The sequence below is a fragment of the Ochotona princeps genome, chromosome 30 (genome assembly GCF_030435755.1).
Source record: "Ochotona princeps isolate mOchPri1 chromosome 30, mOchPri1.hap1, whole genome shotgun sequence".
Taxonomy (NCBI): domain Eukaryota; kingdom Metazoa; phylum Chordata; class Mammalia; order Lagomorpha; family Ochotonidae; genus Ochotona; species Ochotona princeps.
This window is the reverse complement of record NC_080861.1, coordinates 20,395,639-20,417,046: the sequence shown is the minus strand read 5'-3', so window position 1 is coordinate 20,417,046 and position 21,408 is coordinate 20,395,639. Positions and strand designations below refer to the sequence as shown.

The following is a 21,408-nucleotide window of genomic DNA, read 5'->3' as shown; positions in this document are numbered from 1 at the left end:
TGTTTCCAATCCCGTTCCCTGCTAATGGCCTTGGGCCCGTACACTCACATGGGAGACCTGGAAGAAGCCCCTGGCTCCCGGCTTCAAATGTGCTCAGCACTCTTTATTGTAGCCATTTGGGGAGCTAACCCGCAGATGGAAGGTCTCTTTCTCTTTCAGTCTCTTCCTCCCTCCTTCCCTCTCTGTAACTCTGAATTTCAAATAATTTTTTTTTAAAGAAAAATTTAATGCACAGTAAGAAAGATCAGGCTCCACAGTCAAAATTCAGTGGCCTTGTGTGACCCTGAGTCTGTTAGCTCCCTGTCCTGGTTTCCCAAACATAAAATAGGATCAAACCATACTCCATTGCATCATTAGTCTCCTAGGACTAAAGTAGTAACACATTCAACACACTTAGCTCATAGCATTCACACAGCAAGCTCTCAGCACCCAGTAGCTAGGCGGAGGGTGTGAGTAGAGGACTCAGCCCAGACACAAGGAATAGGTGCAGGCCTCTGGTAGGATTTTTCTGCCAGCCTGGCACCAGCTTTCTCAGGTGCCTCTCCCAGGACAACCAGACAGAACCAGGCCTTAAAAACGATTTCAACCAACAACTGGCAATGCCACTTTTGCTGTGTGCAAGTGGAATGCCCCTTCCCACAGTCAACGTGCCCCGTCCCCACCCACGAGCCAGAGGATCTGAAACCTCCTTTCCCCCCCCGCAAAGCGACCCCCTCCACAGGAAGTCATTTCTGCCTGGGCTGGATGTCACAGTTTCCTTAGACCTGAAAATCCTAACCCTTACATCCTGGCTTCTCATTTCCACTGTCAGCCACTGACACAGGTTAGGATGGGTGTGGAGGCCCAACCAAGACCGTAAGGTGGACTCAGGACAGGTGCCGAGGCCACCCAAGACCGTTAAGATGGCCTCAGGACAGGTGCCGAGGCCTACCCAAGACTGTTAGGTGGCCTCAAGCCAGGTGCCAAGGCCCACCCAAGTCCAGAAAGCGGCCTCAGGCTGCAGGTGGGTTCTGGCTTGGGAAAGAAGCCAGCAGCCTCCCCGACATAAAACTGCCCGGGCTGCCCTACAGAATCCCACTGTCATCTTCCTTAAGCGTGCCTCAGCTCCTCTGCCTCCCGCTCCATCTGGCCTCAACCCTCTCAGAGCTGTCTTGTGCACAGTCCAGCTTCCATCCATGCCTTACCTCTTTGGCCTCTCTCATCCCTGTCTCTCCCTGGGTCCTAGGGCACCCGGATGATGATGTTCACAGAAGACTCTTCTCCCTCCCTCTGCAGAGTTCTCTGTGCACAGGCCTGGGAGTCCTCTGTTTTTTAAAATTTTTATATTTTCCAGGGATGAGCACCCAGAAGATGCTGGCCACATACACTGGAAAAGAAACAGAGCCTGGTTTTCTAGAGCACATACACTGATAGGGAAACTTTTTTTTTTTTTTAGATTTATTATTATTGGAAAGCCGGATATACAGAGAGGAGGAGAGACAGAGAGGAAGATCTTCCATCCGATGTTTCACTCCCCAAGTGAGCCGCAACGGGCCGGTACGCGCTGATCTGATGCCAGGAACCAGGAACTTCTTCCAGGTCTCCCACGTGGGTGCAGTGTCCCAAAGCCTTGGGCCGTCCTCCACTGCTTTCCCAGGCCACAAGCAGGGAGCTGGATGGGAAGTGGAGCTGCCGGGATTAGAACCGGTGCCCATATGGGATCCCGGGACGTTCAAGGCGAGGACTTTAGCCGCTAGGCCACGCCGCTGGGCCCAAGAACCTGTTTTTCATTCTAAAGATTAATGTCTCTTTATTTAAAAGGCAGATTTAAAGAGTGGCAGGGAAAGGATGGAAAAAGATCCTCCATCTGCTGGCATACTCCCTAGACAGCTGAAATGGCTAGTCTCCCACGTGTGTGCAGGGGTCATCCTCCACTGCTTTCCCAGGCCATTAGCAGGGAGCTGGACTGCAAGTGGAGTAACCAGGACTTGAACCAGTGCCCCTATTGGATGCTGGGGCTGCATTTAAGGAGGATTAGCCTGATACATCACTGTGCCAGCCTCACAGTTTTTGTTTCAGGTCAGAACAGTCTGAATGTGAAGCAGTGGCTTACCATAAGAACTTGTGAGGTGTCAGCTCAGTGTGTGTCCTTTCAGGTGGCAAATAGCTGGATGAGTTTGCGCTAAGGTGGATTAGCACACAGCATGGTGTAGGAGGGGAATATTCCTTTAGGAGTCACTCACTGCTCTTGGCCCGGCTGCGTGGCCTAGCAGCTAAAGTCCTCGCCTTGAACGCGCCAGGATCCCATATGGGCGCCGGTTCTAGTCCTGGCAGCCCCACTTCCCATCCAGCTCCCTGCTTGTGGCCTGTGAAAGCAGTCGAGGATGGCCCAAGGATTTGGGACCCTGCACCCGCGTGGGAGACCCGGAAGAGGTTCCAGGTCCCAGCTTCAGAGCTGCGCTCACTTGGGGTTCAACAGCACCGGCCCGTTGCGCTCAAATGGGGAGTGAATCATCGGACGGAAGATCTTCCACTCTGTCTCTCCTCCTCTCCATATATCTGACTTCGTAATAAAAATAAATAAATCTTAAGAAAAAAAAAGGAGTCACTGCTATTGTGAGGGTGCTGGTAGCAGGGAGTGGGTTAGGACCAAGGTCCAACCTCAAGGATATGGTTGCAGGCTGAGGCCTCTGAGTCCTGCCAGCCCCTGCCCAGCAGGGGTGCAGCAGGGAGACTGAGGTCAATACCAGATCTGAAACACTCAAGTGGAAACCTAACTATCTTGGCTCTGCAGGCCAGGGACAGTGGTGGTATCAGGAGTGGAACTCTTCCCGGCCCACAGCATACATCTCAGTGTGTGCCCCTGGGCTTGCACTCCTGTGCACACACTCTGCAGGGTGTGAGTGAGCCTGCCTAGCGCCCCCACACAGATGTCTTCCCTGGCTGCATTCCTGCCAGTGTCCCCAATGTAAAGAACTGGCACCTGAGCTGAGGTTCCACTCTTAACTCCTTCCTCACCTGCCGAGCCTGGGGAGGAGCATCCTGCTAGCTGAAAAACTTGCCGGGAACAAGCCAGAAGCTGCTGCCAGAAGCTGGTCCTGGCTCCAAAGGCTGCCCAGCATGCTCTGTGCCCATGTACAGAGGTCTTGGGGATGTCCTTGGGAAAACAATGTCAGCTTCCCTGGAGCTTCTGGAACCTGAGGGAAGCCGCCCTGGAGTGAGAGAAAGATCTTCCTTCCGATGATTCACTCCCCAAGTGAGCCGCAATGGGCCGGTGCGCCGATCCGATGCTGGAAACCAGGAACCTCTTCCAGGTCTCCCACGTGGGTGCAGGGTCCCAATGCATTGGGCCAGGCCACAAGCAGGGAGCTGGATGGGAAGTGCAGCTGCCGGGATCAGAACCGGCGCCCATGTGGGCGCTCAAGGTGAGGACTTCAGCCGCTAGGCCACGCCTCCGGGCCCAGGCTTCAGTTTAAAACCTGCTATGCAACAGTGCCAGCCCCACCTGCTCCACTTGTGAGCCAGCTCCCTAACATTCTGAGGAAAGTAGCAGCTGATATATGGCCCAAGCATTTAGGCTCCTGTTACCTACGTGGGAGAGCGGGAAGAGGTATAAGCCTGGTCCGGCTCTAGCTGGACTCATATGGGGAGTGAACCAGCAAATGCAAGATTACTCTCTCGCACCCCACCCCACCAGCTAACTCTTCCTTTTAAATAAACAGAAACCCTTAGAAAAATACATGTCTACTTGTTTAAACGATCCAGGAGTGGGAAACAAATCACCTGACGCTTTTACTACCTTACCAGAATGATGGACCTGTTACAGCAACATACATCATTCTAGCAGTAAGGGAACTCTCAGGAATGGCCCTATAGCATAGGAAATTAATCCACCACCTGTAATGCCAGCATCCCATATGGACACTGGTTCTAGTCCCAAATACTCCACTTCCATTCTAGCTCTCTGCTTACGGCCTGGGAGGACAGTGAAGGATGGCCAAAGACCTTAGAACCCTGTACCCGTGTGGGAGACCCAGAAGAAGTTCCTGGCTCCTGGCTCTGGCCTGGCCCAGCTCCTGCCACCGCAGCCACTTTGGAAGTGAACCAGTTGGTGGCAGATCATTTTCTTTCTGTGTAACTACTTTTCAAATAAAGAAGTAAAATAAATTAAAACAAAAACCATAGTTCCACTGTCCCATGATAACTCGGGAGAGCAGAGCTGTTAACAGTGGAGCTCCACTGTCCCATGATGACTCGGGAGGGCAGAGCTGTTAACAGAGGAGCTCCACTGTCCAGGATAACTCGGGAGAGCAGAGGTGTTAACAGTGGAGCTCCACTGTCCATAGTAACTCGGTGGACCTTCTCTGTAAGTCTACCCTGGGTGTTAAATTTGCATCCTTCCGGACAGCGACTTCATTCCCCAAGTGCACTGTGCTGTCTGCATCTTGTTCTGTTGGATGCTGGATCAAAAGCGTTATGAGCCAACCAGTTTTTCCGTTACATTTTGGGTTGCTACATCTTAACACTAGAGCACCTGGGTGCAAGACATGGCTCCAGCCCCCAACTCCAGCTTCCTGCCAAGGTGGTCTTGGACAGCTCAGTGCTTGGGTCCCTGTCACCTGCACAGCAGAGCCAGATGTAGTGTACAGCTCTGGGCTTTGGCCTGGCGCAGTCCATGACATTACAGGTATCTGGAGTGTCAGTAGATGAGCGCATTTTGTCTACATCTCTCTGCATCTCAAAAATAAGTTTTTAGTTTTTTTTATTGGAAAGACAGATTTCACAGAGAGAGAGAGAGAGAGAGAGAGAAGGTAGGAGCCAGGAGCTTCTTCTGGATCTCCCACACAGGTACAGGGTCCCAAAGGTCTTGGGCCATCCTCTGCTGCTTTCCCAGGCCATAAACGGAGCTGGACCAGAAGTGGGGCAGCTGGGACACAAACTGGCACTGATGTGGGATGCCAGCACCACAGAGCAGATTAGCCTGTTAAGTCACAGCATGGGCCCCCTAATTTCTTATAAAGCTATGATTAAAGATCTCATTACCAAAAATTATGTAACTGACAAGGGAATTCCATATTTTAACACCTAGAATTGGGATTATACCAGGATTATTAAATTTATGAGAATTTTACATTTCTAAAATATAGTGCCAATACAAATATAAGAGAAGCTTTAGCATCACTGTTTGACAATGCTTCTCACATAACTAAACATATTAAATAGCCCAATTATTTAATACCTCTTTCTATAAAAAGTATTCCTTTGAGGTTTTCCAAGAGCCCATCTAAAAATCCTGAAGCTTAAAAAAAAAAGACAATTCTGGGGTGAGCACAGTTGCACAGCAAGCTAATTTTGTGTCCTGCTGCAGCAGCATCCCAGTTGGACACTTGCCTGTATACCAGCAACTCCATTTCTGACCCAGCTCTCTGCTTGCGGCCTGAGAAAGCAACAGAGGACAGGACAAGTTCTTGGCCACCTGCACCCACATGGGAGGAGTTCTTGGCTCCCAGCTTTGGATCAGCTCAGCTCCAAGTGTTGTGGTCATTTGAGAATGAACCAGTGGATGGAAGATCGCCATCCATCCTTCTCTCTCTGTAAAATTTCTTGCAAATAGAAGTAAATGTATTTTTTAAAGACTGATTTATTTTTATTGGAAAATCAGATATACAGAGAGGAGGAGAGACAATGAGGAAGATATTCCGTCCGATGATTCACTCCCCAAGTGACAGCAAGGGCTGGTACTGCGCTGATCCGAAGCCAGGAGCCAGGAGCCAGGAATTTCCTCCAGGTCTCTCACACGGGTGCGGGGTCCCAAGGCTTTGGGCTGTCCTCGATTGTTTTCCCAGGCCACAAGCAGGGAACTGGATGAGAAGTGGAGCTGCTGGGATTCGAACCAGCGCCCATATGGGATCCCAGTGCGTTCAAGGTAAGAATTTTTTTTTTTTAAAGATTTATTTTTATTACAAAGTCAGATATACAGAGAAAGGAGGAGAGACAGAGAGGAAGATCCTCCGTCCAATGATTCACTCCCCAAGTGAGCCGCAACGGGTCACTGTGCGCCAATCCGGTGCCGGGAGCCAGGAACCTCTTCCGGGTCTCCCACGCGGGTGCAGGGTCCCAACAATTTGGGCCGTCCTCAACTGCTTTCCCAGGCCACAAGCAGGGAGCTGGATGGGAAGTGGAATTGCCGGGATTGGAACCGGCGCCCATATGGGATCCCGGGGCGCGTTCAAGACAAGGACTTTAGCTGCTAGGCCACGCCGCTGGGCCCTCAAGGTAAGGATTTAAGCTGCTAGGCCACGCCGCTGGGCCCAAAAATAAATGTAATTTTTTAAGACGTAATGTATAAGTTGATTTTAAGAAGTTCAATCCTGGGCCTGGCACAATAACTAAATCCTCACCTGGCAAGCACTAGATTCCCATATGGGCACTGGCTCATTTCCTACCTGCTCCACTTCCCTTCCAGCTCCCTGCTTGCAGCCTGGAAAAGCAGCAGAGGATGGCCCAAGTCCTTGGGATGCTGTACCCACACGGGGGACCCAGAAGCTCCTGGGTCCAGGTTTCACATAGGTGCAGCTCTAGCTATTGTGGTCACTTGGTGAATCAATGGATGAAAGATCTCTTTCTCTCTCCTCTCCAGAAAATGATCTGCCTTTCCAATCAAAAAATTACGTGTCTTCAAAAAATTTCAATCCTGTTATGCAGACCAGAGAACTTTGTTTTGAAATGATCAAAAACTAGCTTGTGTTGCATGCTTTAGGTATTTGTAGCTCTTCCGACTTAACTAATTACCAACAAATTTTACTTCGACAAACCTAAATTTCCTTATCCATTCAGGTTTTCATTTTTATTTTCTGGAAATGTATGCATTTACTTCAAGCAGGGAAGGAGGAAGGTTGATCTGTGTCTTCGGGTTCATTCCCCAATGGTCAGGGTTAGTTCAGGCCCAAGCCAGGAGCTTGGAGCTCCACCCCGGTCTCCTCTGGGGGGGGGGGGTGCAGAGGCCCAAGCATTGGGTCACTGTCCACTGCTTTCCCAGGGACATTAGCAGTGAGCTGGATTTGAACTTGGACTAGGGTTCCAATATGGGATACAAGCATCGTAGGCAGCACCTTAGCTCACTGTCACAAAGGCAGCCTGTCATTCAGATGTTGTCCTACCCTCCTTTCTCATTTTGAAAAACTAATCTTAATGGTACTCCAAGACAAAAACTATTTTTTCCTGAATAAATTTTTATAGTTTTCTTTTTCTTACACAAAGCACATCTTATTTTCCTTGCGTACAAAGTTTTTCCTACTATTTCTAGTAATTTTAGCTATACATACTAAGTAGTTTTTAATACTTTGTGATCTTAATTTCCACAGAACAAGCAGCAGCAAGTGGGGGTTGACACTGTGGTCTGCTGGATAAAGTCACTCTTGCAGTACTGGTATCCCATACGGGCACTGGTGTGAGTCCTGGCTTGTCCACTTCTGAATCAGTTCACTGCTTAATGGCCTAGGAAAGCGGCAAAAGATGGTCCAAATGCTTGGGCCCCTACCATCTACAAGGGAGAGCAGGAAGAATCTCCTGGCTCCTGGTTTCACTCTACGCCAGGCCTGACCATTACAATCATCTGGGAATGGAAGTCTTTCCTTTGTCTCTCTCTGTGGCTCTTTCTTTTATACACAGACAGACAGACACACACACACACACGGAGAGGGAGGGAAGGAGAGAGAGAGAGGGAGAGAGAGAGAGAGAGAGAGAGAGAAGAGCAAAGGTAGAAGATCAACAAGACTCGCCTTCACAATTTAGCAGAGTGCTACAGACATGACGTCAGGATGGTACTGGTGAAACAAACATGCAACACAGGAACAGAACAAGGAGCTGAACAGAGTCATGTGTGTCACCAAGCGATTCCGACAAACGAGTGGAGGCAATACAATGTGGGGTAGACAGTCTTTCAGGCAAACACTGCTGTACAACCGGCCATCCACATGTGAAAGAACGCGGTCTAAAGATAGACCTCGCACCCTGCACAAAAAATGAACTCAAAATGCACGAGTCCTACACAGCAAGCCTAACTCCTGCAAGAGTACACAGGAGAAAACAGACATCGCTGGGCATGGGAGTGGCTCTGGTACTTGAATCCCACCACCCCATGCCTCTGCTTCTGCCAGCTTCCTGCTAACAACACTTGGAGAGCCAGCTTGAGGAGCTAGGTCCCTGCCAGACACAAGGGGATCCAGAAGGCGCTCCTAGCTCCTCTCTTTAGCCTGGCCTACTCCCTGCTATTGTAGGCATTTGGGGAGTCAACCTGGGCATGGATGAAGGCGTGCTGTTGGTCATTCTACCTCTCATAAAAATATATAAACATTAAAAAACAGCAAAAAATTACCTTGGAAAGGGTGATGAGGACTAAACTGAGGACTAAAGCTAAGGACCTGGGCCTAGGGACACACCTTCCCCCAGAAGGAATGGGCAGGTAGAGACCAGGATGACTGATCCCTCTAGCTCCTTCCCCTGACACGCAACAGTCCCTCATTGGTAACCTGCACTGGCCCTAACAGAGTTCATTTTTGTCAACTTGTTTACCTCTGTCAGCAGTAGGCTGCAAGGTGCTAAAACTGGAAGACTCCACAGCCACAGACCATGCTGGTGGGGACAGATTATGATCGGGGGACCCAGCACGCAGGTGACCAACAGGAATCCAGAGGAGGCCACCCTCTTAGCACCAAGGCAAGCAGGGACAAGGTTAGCTCTGCTCTGACCTTGCCAGAAGGCTCCACACTGCTATCTGTTGCCTGCCCTAAAGCAGATTTCTGCCAAGAACCGACCACAACTATAGAAGTTCTACATTTCACCCACGTGACTTGGGCAGATCTGTCCCTCCCCAACTGCACCATGACTGTGCACAGGCTGTGAGAGGTCATCTGCAGAGGCGCACACACATTTCACAGCTGACCAACACTCTGGCCTCTGCCTGTCCCAGGAAAAAAGAAAGCTAGTAGTGGCCTCACGGAGCCACTCTCCTTACCGACAGCCACTCGAAGAAAGCGTCCAGACACCACTAAAGACAATTTACTCTTTACTGATTAAAAATGAAGAAAACATGCAGTAAAATACAAAGTCAAAAAGGGGAGTGGGAAAGGGAGGGGGGAGAATATTTTATGTCCTCCATAATCTAGCATTGCTGTTAAGGAACCTCCATTTAGTAACACACTGTAACTCTCTCGCAAATTATCAGAAAAATCAGTTGGCTCTAGGATTGGGTTTACAACTTCAGCAGAACAATCCCAACAATTCTGTTAGTCATTCAGGAAGACCACGCATCTCACAAACTGCATTGGCACATATCACCTTGTGCTACAGTACGTCCCAGGCCCAGGGACCCACGGACGGTGAGGCAACCCAAACTGCCCGAGGAAAGGAGTGCCCAATGTACAACACAGAAGAAGTAAGGAACTGGGTGCTGGGACTCCATTTCTATTCTCAAATTCCCAGCAGACAGGCCATGATCCGAAAAGGAAGAGCGCCCCAGTCTACCTGCACCATCATGGCTGCAGCCCTGCAGCTAGAAGGCGACCAGCAAGCCGGACAAAGCAGACAATACGGTGAGCTGTGTCCACATCTGGACTGGCACCAGTTCACTCACAAATGTAACGCTACCACCACAGGGCTTCACAAGTCAGCTGCGATGCAGTTACTTGCAACTGAAAACAGACTCTAAGGTAAGCCACAGGCCTCGTGCCAAGAGGTCACCATCTCTCTTCCATACCTCATCCCCACCTCCTGGTCCTTGTTCCCACATGCCCTAATACCCCCAAAAGAAAAAGTAAACAAACACTCGCTGTCTTTCCATCTTTCCTACCGCTCCCCCTAAAGCAGATCCCCTCCATTTCCCCATCCTGCTGGGACCCTAGATTTGGGAGGTCTCAACTTCTGATCAACTCTTCCTCTAATCCACATCCCACACCCATCCCTTCTCTCTCCCTTCTTCCCTCCCGCCCTCCCCCCAACCTTCATCCCTTTCCCAACATGCCTCTGCGCCTGCGAGGTACCACGTGAAGAAAGCCTAAGACTAAAACCACAGGCTTGAACTGAGTGAGACAGAGTGTTGACCAGTCAGCTGCAGGGAGCACTGTCAGGTGCATCCCAGGAGAAAACCAAGGGCACCTTATTCGTCGGACCAGCAGAGCTGGAGAGGGCACAGGTGACTCTCTGGAAGGTGGAGTCCGTGGGTCCACAGCCCAACTGTGGGTGTCTTAAGGCCAGGTGGGATATTCTGTTCATATATAAAACTTGGTAGGGCTATTAGCAATTACACAGAGGCTGCCTAGGAATCAGTAGGAAAAAAAAGAGAATCAACCCCCAACCAATTATTCCCATATTGCATTGTGAGTGCCCACTTTCTAAACCTAAAGAATAATTTATATTATTTCTGTAAAAAATCAAATGAACACTGTCTACTCGGAAACCCTAAAGGTCACGGCACATGTGGTTTCACTTGTCATCTTGAGTCGGGTCCGGCGTGCGTGCGGCCCTCTCCATGAAGTCAGTGCAGGAGAGGGAGCGGAAGGCAGGCCCCTCTGGCCCAGTGCGACTCCCTTTATTGCTGTGGGCGTCTTAGCCTTGCACACCCAGTCCCTTGTGACTCTGGAGGCCAGGTGAACCAACTCTTCTCACCGGAGGAGCTGAGCAGCAGCTTCTTCTCCAAAGTTCATTTCTCCCAAGATCTGAAAATAAATACTTCCCAGTGATAGTTGTTTTCCTGTTCAAAACCACCGCTGGCCAAAATGAATTCACTCTCCTAAGCCACCACTTGACACCTTCTTTAGCAAACGGCCCAGAGTTCCACTCTGAAGCAGCCCACGGCTGAAGTTCAACTACAGTCAGATGTTTTGCACTGGCTGAAGTTAAGGCTAGCAACCCTTCCAGAAGGGAGCGCTGGAGAAGGGAGTGCCTGAGCGCAGCTTCAGCAATACGCTGGAACGCCAGGAAGGAGACAGTACCCAGTTTAGGCTGCCTCCACCCAAGGCTGTGCTTTTTTTTTTTTTTTTTTTTTTCCCTAACAAAGGTTGCTAGAATTCTTCTCAGGTACAAAGAAAAAGTACAAAATGAAATTCTCTGGGTTCCAGCTTCAACAGTCAGCTTTGAATTGCTACTGCAGCGGAAAAGAGATATCCCAAGACACCCACACCCTGGCAGGTGTGAGGGAGCAGGTGGATTGAGGAAGCCCAGGATAACTGCTACTTTCCACCTGGACAAGCCTGGGAGTAAGGCAAGAATGAGCCAATAGCTCTCCCTCCTGGCCTCGAGGAACACGGGCCACTTCTCATATGGAGGAAGGTGGGGACATAGGCAGGACATCAACTAACGGAACTCTTGAAGAGGGTGCCGGCCACAAGTGACCCAACTTCTCTTTCCCTGTGGGGAAAAGGGGGACTGATGACGCAGGAAGAACAAAAAGAAACAACTCTAAAGCTCCTAGCTGGGAGGTGCATGGCTGGGTTCTTTGGCAGTAGTGGGCTGAGGCCAACAGAAGCAACAGAGATATGCAGGTGTGGAAACTCCTTAGGCCATCTCCTCTGGGGCTGTGACTTAGCTGATGCTGAGCTGGGCGAATCCAATGAGCTTGCCATCATCAGGGATATCTGAGCCTTCCACACCAGATGCCTGAAAACCAAGCAAAATGAGCAGAGCTTACTTAGAAACAAAGTGGCAGGTAGCAACCAAAGCAGATATAGGGCAGCGGGAAGAAAGGTAATGGGCCACAGCTCCTCGGGATACAAACAAGAGGCTGACCAATGTGGTTTTTTTTGTTTGTTTGGTTTGGGTTTTTTGCCCCCCTCCCCCAAATGGGGGCTGGTACACATCTGGAATGAGGGTGTGAGATCAGAGACCTCCTGCTATGGAAAGGGTCAGGAAGCACTCCAAAGGACACATCAGTCCAGGGCCTCTGGGAGACTGGCTGGATGTGACCCATCACATGCCAACATCCTCATCTTGGAGAACGCAGGGGCTGGTCACAACGGGCAGGAAAGTTTAATAAGCAGAGAGGGATGCATACCAATTTGAAAGTGACAGACCGGTTCGACTGAGGTTCTTCTACAATTTTCTGCAAATTAGCTGCCACTGTAATCACACAAACAGAAAAAGTAACGAATGACAAGTTACATGAAGTTAACTTGTAACCATATTTAAAAAGGTTTAACTAAGGTCAAGAATAGTACAGGGGCTGGTGTTGAGGCAGAGTAGGGTAAGCCGCCTGCAGGGTTGGCATCCCAAATCCTGGCTGTTCCACCTCCCATGCAGCTCTCTGCTAATATGTCCGAGAAAGTAGTGAAGATACCCCAAGTCCTCGGGCTTCTGAACCCACATGGGAGACCCAGAGGAAGCTCTGGGCTCCTGGCTTTGGATGGATCTGCCCAACTTCAGCCACTGGGGCCATTTGGACAGTAAGGCAGCAGGTGGAAGATAATCTTTCTCTCTCTCTCTCTCCTCCCTTCTCTTTTTCTCTCCCTCTCTATTTATATATAGCCTATATATATGTGTCATAAATCTATTTATAGGATATACATATCCTCTATAAATCTGCCTTTCCAAAGAAAAATACATCTTAAAAGTGTTCCATGTACAATCAGAACGAAAGCAACAAGCTGAAATGCACAGTGTCCTTTCAACTCATCTCCAAGTCATACAAGGACTTGAAATCTGAACACCAAGCACCTCTCAGACCTAGTGCTGAACCCCCTTAGTGACGGTTCTTGAAATGGTTTCTGGCATTGCTGCCTTTGCAGGCATTGTAACTAGTTCCTTACCCACCTCCCAAACCTCACCTCTGAGCTTGCTGTTCTTTTCTTTCTTTTAACTCAATTGCTTTAAGAGGCAAAGGCACATGGGCACAAGGACACAACACAGGGTAGTTACCTATCACTAAATCCCTTCCATCGACCAGGCCAGCAGATATGAGCTCCTGGGAGACCCCCTCCGCCGTATCTGTAAGAACAAAGAAGGGGCTAAGTCTCACGCACATTCAGGTCACCACCACCTCATGGAACCGTGTGGATGCCAGCACTGCTGGGCCCAAGGTGTTCACTCGATCTACAGAAAGCAGGCAAGGGGCTTCCTCCTACCCGGGAATTTTCCCTACCACTGGGGATGATCTCAAGTAAGGAATTCTCCCAAGTTTGGCCAGAGGGCAAGAGCCACCGCGATACAGAGAATCTGTAGATGGTGCCATGTAGACAGGCTGAGCTCATGTCAGAACACTCAACGTGATGTTGCAGGGGCAATCCTTCTTAGGGCACCCCAGGTGTGACACCTCTGACCTCCAAGACATGCCACTGAAGGAGGAAGAGTTCTAGGGCTAAAAATACACAAAAATCCATTCTCAATTAAAAGTCAAAGAAGAGCAAACTGCAAGCTCTCCTCTGGGGATCATATTCTAAACGATTTTCACTTGGTATAGCTTTTCTTTTTGCATCATTACTCCAGGTATTGTAACCTCAGCAGTGGGGGGGGGGGGGTAACTAGAAACCAAAACTGGGACAGAAACCCCCAATTAACCTCTTCCTCAAACAACACAGTGGCGGCAGCCCCTCAGAGGCAACTTGAGCTCCCCTGGGTCACCTAGCAGTCAGAAACTGGATGTACTTCCTGAGAAAGCGACTTTGTTGGACTTTTAGGAAGTACAAGAAACTTCTCTGCACCGGTTTCCTTTAACGTTTAGTCTAGTCGCTGCTGACATGGAGACAGCACAATGAGTGGCTGGGGAGGGAAGACAGCAGAGGTCTTGTCTCTCTTTTGCTGTCACGAAGGGCCAACCTCGTAGGGCCAGTGACAACAGCAGGAGCGTTGGCCTTGGACAGATGTGGTCTGCCCTCCAGCTCTGCTTCTTTGTAGACCTGTAACTTACACAGGTCACTGAGACTCTCACCAAGCTTTGATGTTTACATCTATACAATGGAGATGGGAACTTATGCCTAGGGGCTGCTGTGACAATCTATTTAGATGGTGCTTAGCATGATGCCCTATTAATCAGTAAATGACAGCTGTCTTCATTTAGGAGTCTAAATGAATTTAGTAGTAAGTAAACTGTATTTGAATTTTATTCATATACCACTTGGAATCTTTAAACCAGAAAAATTTTTCTCATCCTTTATAAACAAAACAGATCCAAAGGACAGAACTTCACATTTCATGAAATACTTTGTTATCAGTATTTCTGAAGCCTCACCTCTCCCAGGAGTAAATTCAAATCGGATATCATTTAGTTCTTTTTTAGAATTCCTAGGAAAGAAAACAAAACATGCAGAATAAGAACTTCAGACTCCGTGAGTAGATTCTGCCAGTGTTTATTAGGAAAGCTATGTTTCCGTCCCCATGGGTAGTATAACTCAGAGTGACCATCCAGGATCCAAGCAGCAATCTGACTCACTCCATCATCAATCAACGTGAAGATCTCACACTCTGAGGAGGCCCTTGCACGTCCTTCCCTCTGATCCCCACAAAGATGACGCCCCTGTACTGGGTGTGGAGAGCGGGGCCATGACAAGAGGCCAGTTCCGAGGGCTCTGCTGGTCCAGCATGGGTGGCTCACAGCAGCCCACGGCAGGTATCCACGAAAGGGAGCTTGGGTTCTCTTGGTCTCCCATCTTCTACCACACAACCCGGCCCTGAGGCCCTCGTCATAGGTGAGCCCCAGCATATGGCTTGCCAGCCTCCAGAATTAGAAGCAAGCCTCTGTCCTTTAAAGTCACCCAGAATTCAAATAAGAGCAAAATCTGTGTTTGAGTGGGGATGTGTGGCGCCTCCTTCATCTTACCCACGAACTCTGGCCCACGACTGATGAACAGCTCATCAAATGAAACGCACACCACAGGGACTCAAAGGACACATGAGAGCAGGATGCAAAGGGAGAGCCTTCCAGGTAGTCCTTAATTTACTTCCTCCATTTCTTTAAAAGGCAGCAAGTGTGGACAAATACCCTCAATAGCCAGGGGTGGCCCAGGCAGAAGTCAGGGGTTGGGAACTCAGTCTGGGTTTTCCATGTGGGTTGCAGGAACCCAAGAACTTGAGCCATCAGCTGCTGCCTTCCAGGCTGCACACTAACAGCATGCTGAATTAGGAAATGGAGTCAGGATACGAACCCAGGCATTCTAAAACAGGATGCAGGCGCATCCGTAGATGCCATACCAAATGCCTGCCTCCAGATCTGACAGGACCTCATGGACAGGCAGGTTGTGGGTAGGTGGGCAGAGAGAATGGGGAAAGCAATTGGGCCTGTTAACGTGTGGCTCCAGAGGAGCTGGCACTGTGGTGCAGTGGGTGAAGCTGCTACATACAATGCTGGCATCTCATGTGGGCACCGCTTTGAGTCTTGAGTTCAATTCCCTCTTAATGCACCTGGGAAAGCAGTGGAAAACAACCCAAGTGCTTGGGCCCCTGATGCCCTTGTGGGAGACCAGGAAGAGACTCCTGGCCAAAGACTCTTGACTTTGATCTGGCCAGCCCTGGTTACTGTGCCCATTTGGGGACTGAACCAGTGGACAGAACAGTTTTCTCTTTCTCTGTCTCTATCCTTCCCATTCTCCCTTTAATTTTTGCATTTCAAATTAGGGAAGTCTTTAAAAAATATACATGACTGCAGAAATTCAAATGCATATGACTACTGAGGGACAGTAATGTAGAAGGGGATGAGCTGAGGAAATTCAGTGGACTGTGAGTACTGGTCAAAGGTGGCCAGGCAGCCTCCAGTCTTGTTTCTCTTTTTAAAAAAAATATATTTTAAAAGTTGAGCCAAAGAGAATTCCATCTGCTGTTTCAGTCTCCAAACGCCCGATACAGCCAAAGCTGGGCAGGGAAGGGACTAAAGGCAGAAGCTCAGCCTTGCACACATGTGGCAGGACCAGTGACTCAGCCATCACTCCTGTCTCCAGCATCTGCATTAAGAGAGCCAGAGTCAGCCTGGGCATCAGACGCAGGCACTCCAAAGCCGGCTACAGGTGTCTTAGTGGCTAGGCCAAACACCTGCCCAGGAACGCTTTGATGGTTAATTTGTTCTTCAAATGCATTTGCATGTAGAAAGTGACTTAACAAGAGCCAAAGCTATTCTGAAATCCTAACCTCCAAACTGGCAGAGGGAGGGAGGGAGCTGGCAAGAACAAACTCCGCTGAAGACACTTCCTTTTGAGCAATCCCTGTACGCCCCACCAGGCTGCCCATTAGAATGGAGACAGGCTGCAAACACACAGAGAGGTTTTTCTTTTCATCTTTGAAGAACAAGACCTCTATTATCATAATCAGAAAGCCTTCCTTCCCTCTTGGGCAAGCAACCTCCAAGTCCACGGTGCTTATCCAAGGGCATGGCCAAAAGCTAGTGGAAAATGGAACTGAAGTTTATTTTGGTGCAAAAACTTTCTGAAATCCAGACATCACTTTTTGCTCATACACATCTCCATAAACTTTCTGAAGATCCCACCTAAGCTCACAATGACAAAACTGTTCTTTAGATGTGCCGGCCTGTGTTGCTTGTCTCATGACCCTGCATCGCAGGCCACACTTCCTGACTCTCCACAGCTACCCTGCAAAGGTTCAGCAGGTGCATTGCTGTGAGCAGGGAAACAGCTACAAGACCATGTGTGTCACAAGTCAGGGCACTTGTCAACACCCAGGTCCACACACTGCCACTGGAACCCCTGAAGAGCACAGTACAACCAAGCAGACAGCACCCAATGCTGGACGACAGGCCATGCTATGCAGCAACTCTGAGCCACAAAGTATTACAGAATACACACGACATTCAGAGAAGGAAAATGACTCCTTACCTTAATCTTAACACTAGACTGATAGGAATCTTGACCTCCTGGGAACCTGCTCCTGAAGTCACAGCCTGAAAAAGCATCAAGTTACAAAGTCACTGCCTGGCACACCAAGCATAGAAGTGACAGCAGGCATGTGCAGCCAGCAGGTTCCCGCCTTTCCTGGGGTCACCTGTCCCCAGTTCACTCCCTGCTGCAAGAGGACACGCCCTTGGGACAAGGGACAGCATTTCACATCAGCCTCAGTCAAGCATGGTCAGGAAAACGTTCCTCATGCCTAGGTGACATTCCATACATGGGCACCTTTAACTTTTTCTACTTTGAAGATCCCTGCAAGTGGTTTCCCACTATACACATAGCCAGGGTTCCCAGCACCATCTGGGGAGCTGCAAACAGAACATCTCAAAGGCAACCAAGTCTGGGAGATGGTGGGGTGAAGCCATTTCTGCTGCCTGCAAGCGAGGTCTCCAGAACCAAAGGAAGGCATCTGAGCTTCTCTTAACACAGAAGGTGCCATGGCTGGAGATGAAACTGAATTCTGCCTGGGCGAGAGATGTCCTTATGTGCACAAAGCCAAGAGCGGCGCAGTGATTTCTGGTGGCAAAGCGGGCGGAATCAGAGTGGTTTGGGGCCAGGGACCCGGTGCACAAGGCAACAGTAGCCGGGTACCTGCCCAGTTCTGAGGTGACCTTCATAACTCGTGATGCTGTTCCCCCTCCCTCTAAGGATTCAGTCTACTGAAAAGTACGTAGTTGAAGTGCATGTACTCTCTTGAACAAAACAAAACAAATTTTCCAACACAGCCCAAGGCAACACACATAGAGCATGGCCTAAAGCAGCGGCCTCATGGAAACCCATCCACCTGGGGCGCCCATCTTCCTATGGCTAACCTCACCCTCTCTGAGAGCTAACATCCATTTCTCATGACTGCAGCATGAGCATTCCTTTAAACAGTTTACAAAAGGAATCCCATCTGTCCTCAGTCTTCCTAAGAAAGCTCTGTATATTTTCCAACGTGGTGGGCATAATGGGAGGAAGTGACTAATCAGAAGAGTGGTCTTTAAAAGGGAAAACGCAAGCCAACCCATTGGGATGCAGAAGGAGAAAAATCAGAACTTCATTTATCTTCTTTTCATTAAGATATCGGAAAAAAAAAATACTATTTATCAGTCACAATATTGACCAGAAATATTTGGCTAAAGGTGTTTGACACAGAGTGGGTGCCGGTTTGTGTCCTGGCTGCTCTATTTCTGATCCAGCTCCCTGCTTACAGTCTGGGAAAGCAGAAGAACATGGCCCAAAGCCTGGGGTCCTGCACCAGATGGGAGATTTTGTAAATCTGCCTTTCCAATTAAAAAAAAAAAAATCTTAAGAGACAAAGACTTTGAAAGAAAATCTGAGACCAGTGCTCTTTCTTAGATATTTCTGGTCTCAATAATCTAAACATTCATTTGCACATTCATCTCTGTTTTAAAGGCACTGGAATGACGCTGTTTTTTTCCTCCCAAGTACTTGTATCTGTGATGTGATCCTTGCAATTTTTGAGTCACGCTTTCAGTTACGTCTTCATGATTGTATGACTGTCAGATTTATTCCTCAGTAAAACTGCCACCTCGGTAAGTAAAAAAATAACAATAAAAAAAAAAGATATCGGAAAAGGAATCCTGGGTTCCGCTGACCATGGCCATGAGACCACGTAGAGCACGCAGCGGCCGAGGTTACTCAGGGAGCTGTGGAAGTCGGACAGCACGCAGGGCTCGCAGCAGGCCCACCTTCCTTCAGGCGCGGTCAGCACACTGTCATTTAATGAAGTCGCATGCCAGATCTCAAGGGGGTTCACAGGTTACATATCCTGATTTCAACAACATCGATACTCACAGAATTGACAAGCTCTTGCATCTCAAAAAAAGTCACTCAGAAAAGCCAAGAAATGGGCAGAGTATTAATAGAAATACAACTGGGCAATAAGAAAGCAGCACAGTGGAGAGCGTGTCTCGCTTCCACGTGAACTCACCTGCTGCCTTCTAAGCAGACTGCAATAACGATACAAGGAGGACCTGACAAGAAATCCGGCATTTGGAACTGATTTGGTTACGTTACTAGCCCTTTGTTAGTTGTTATTATTATTATTGTTTAAAATCTCTAAGATCCTGATGAAACTCCCTTATCTGTAAAGGCATAATTCTAACTGCTTATAGAACCTAGCAAGACATCACTCTGTGCATTTATATACATGTATTAATCATATTCCAAACAATTTGTATGTTTGAAATATAAGAAAATTTAATTGTATGATTTGGGGGAATCCCTATAGGTAGTATAAAAAAGTGAGTTAAACAAACAAAAAAAAAAATCAGAGTTAAAAGAGGAAAAAATTCAAAGGGAAACCAGAGAGGCCTAGTTATTGATGTATAAGCAAAGTGACACTGGCTCGTGTCCTGCATGGGTACCTGCTCTTCCCAGCCACCCCAGGCTGTCCGTCGCAGCCCTCCTTGGCCTCACCTGAGCTGTTTGTGCTGGCTCTGTTGGAGGTGGGAGGGAGACTTGAGTCGGCTGTGCAGGCATCGGTGCAGCTGGCTGAGGTAGGTGAGCAGAACTCTCTTCTGGAATTTGCAACAAAGTACCCATGGGCTCAGTTGTTGAAAAGAGCTGTAACAGAAACACACCCCCAGAGTTGGGGTCGCAGCTGAGTGGGGAGGGAGGCTGGTCTCCTGTGGGGGGGACCTCCCCAGGGCACAGCTGCCAAGTGGGGTTCAGTGTCACTGGCTGCACTGGCTCACCACCACTTCTGTAAACACATCTGCTCCAAACAGAAGTCAAACAATCCTAGGTTTTTCATCTTTGTGGGCTTTCTGGACTGCTTTTCTTTGTTTATGAGAAACACACACACACATACAGAGAGGGAGAAGGAGAGGGGGAGAGGGAGAGAGGGAGAGGGGGAGAGAGGGAGAGAGAGGGAGAGAGAGGGAGAGAGAGGGAGAGGGGGAGAGAGAGAGAGAGAGAGAGAGAGAGAAAGAGAGAACAACAACCCACTGGTTCACTTAAAAATGCTGGCAACAGTCAGGCCTGGGCCACACTGAGGCCAGGAGCCAAGAACTCAATCCAAGTAGCCCACATGGGTGGCTACAGATTAAGACACCGAGACATTGCCGCCTCTCCTAGGGTTTACACTAACAGGAAGGTGGAATGAGGAGCAGACCTCGAACTCGAGCCTACACATGACAGTGTGAGTGCATAGTGAGAAACTGAGCAGACCTTGAACTCGAACCCACATACGACAGTGTGAGTGGACAGTGAGAAGCCAAGCAGACCTCGAACTCGAGCCCACATACGACAGTGTGAGTGGACAGGGAGAAACTGAGCAGTCGACACAGGTGAAGCTGGGTTAAGAAACGATCCTAGAGCAACAGGTCAACATACAGTCTACGTGTGTCTGGCTAAGAAGGGCTAACAAGGGCAGTACGTCTGTCAGGACACAGGCACCGCTTGGGGCGGCAGGGGCGGGGCAGGGGGAGGTCATGGGGGCAGAACAGTGGCCAGGGTAAGAAAACAAAGGGACCCGAAAGAGCAGCTCTTCCTTCTGCCACATTCCCACTGGTCAAAGCAACAAACACCACTATGTGTAATTCCAAGGGCGCAGGGCAACGTAATCCCATCATAAGCCAAGGCGAGTCAGGAACCCTGGTGAGCCGCAGTGCTGATGTAAGTCGTCAGAGACAGGCCTATTACTGTGCTGAGGTACCGTATTTACATGCAGTCTTAACAAATTGTGTAATTGGGCCCGGCGGCATGGCCTAGCGGCTAAAGTCCTCGCCTTGAAAGCGCCCCGGGATCCCATATGGGCGCCAGTTCTGATCCTGGCAGCTCCACTTCCCATCCAGCTCCCTGCTTGTGGCCTGGGAAAGCAGTCAAGGACGGCCCAAGGCTTTGGGACCCGGAAGAGATTCCTGGTCCCGGCATCGGATTGGCGCGTACCGGCCCGTTGCAGCTCACTTGGGGAGTGAAACATCGGATGGAAAATCTTCCTCTCTCTGTCTCTCCTCCTCTCTGTATATCCGGCTTTCCAATAACAATAAAATCTTAAAAAAAAAAAAAAAACAAATTGTGTAATTGTGTATATGAAGTAGGAAGTGGCCGGCACGGGCATAAAGATGGCGGTCACGTAGCAAGAAATCAGGCTTCACAGAAACAGCAAAGTTTGGTAAAGACAAGAACGCTGAGACTGGATTTGAACTGTAATACTACAGTAAGGTGGAGCAATCCACTAGGGGGGAGGGCACGGGGAGGGGATGGGGAAACATCAGAGCCTATGAAACGATGTTATAAAATGAAATGCAATAAAAAATGCAATAAAAACAAACAAAAAAAGAACGCTGAGGATAAGAGAAGGAGATAAGAAATGCTGCCCATGAGCACCCAGCAAGCTCCCAGGTTGTAACCGCCAAAAGCTAACCTCCGTGTATCCCTGTCTGCCTGCCCCCACCGGAGCTAAAAATGGGTTGTGCAACTGCTCTAGATAAGCTCAGAGAGGATAGACCATGGAGGCCCAGCCTTTCCTGAATGGTCCACGTTGGTGCCCTCTGGGGTAATAAAGGCTACTGCCTTTCCACAAGGCTGTGTATTCTCT

The 21,408-nt window shown here is 49.1% G+C and overlaps 2 protein-coding genes across 3 annotated transcripts in view; one reads left to right on the top strand and one right to left on the bottom strand.

Moving 5' to 3' along the window:
- SLC22A14 (solute carrier family 22 member 14) overlaps positions 1-21,408 on the top strand; it is a 980,905-nt gene that overhangs the window by 839,123 nt on the left and 120,374 nt on the right. The window lies entirely within an intron of this gene.
- The window catches only part of OXSR1 (oxidative stress responsive kinase 1), a 93,843-nt gene continuing 83,421 nt past the window's right edge, over positions 10,987-21,408 (bottom strand). Inside the window, exons 13-18 of the mRNA XM_058657211.1 lie at positions 19,284-19,430; positions 16,788-16,852; positions 14,198-14,250; positions 12,889-12,957; positions 12,029-12,093; positions 10,987-11,634 (exon numbers count right to left, since the gene is read on the bottom strand). Of these exons, the coding sequence (XP_058513194.1) occupies positions 11,560-11,634; positions 12,029-12,093; positions 12,889-12,957; positions 14,198-14,250; positions 16,788-16,852; positions 19,284-19,430 (474 nt within the window). The 3' untranslated portion in view covers positions 10,987-11,559. The remainder of the gene's footprint in view (positions 11,635-12,028; positions 12,094-12,888; positions 12,958-14,197; positions 14,251-16,787; positions 16,853-19,283; positions 19,431-21,408) is intronic.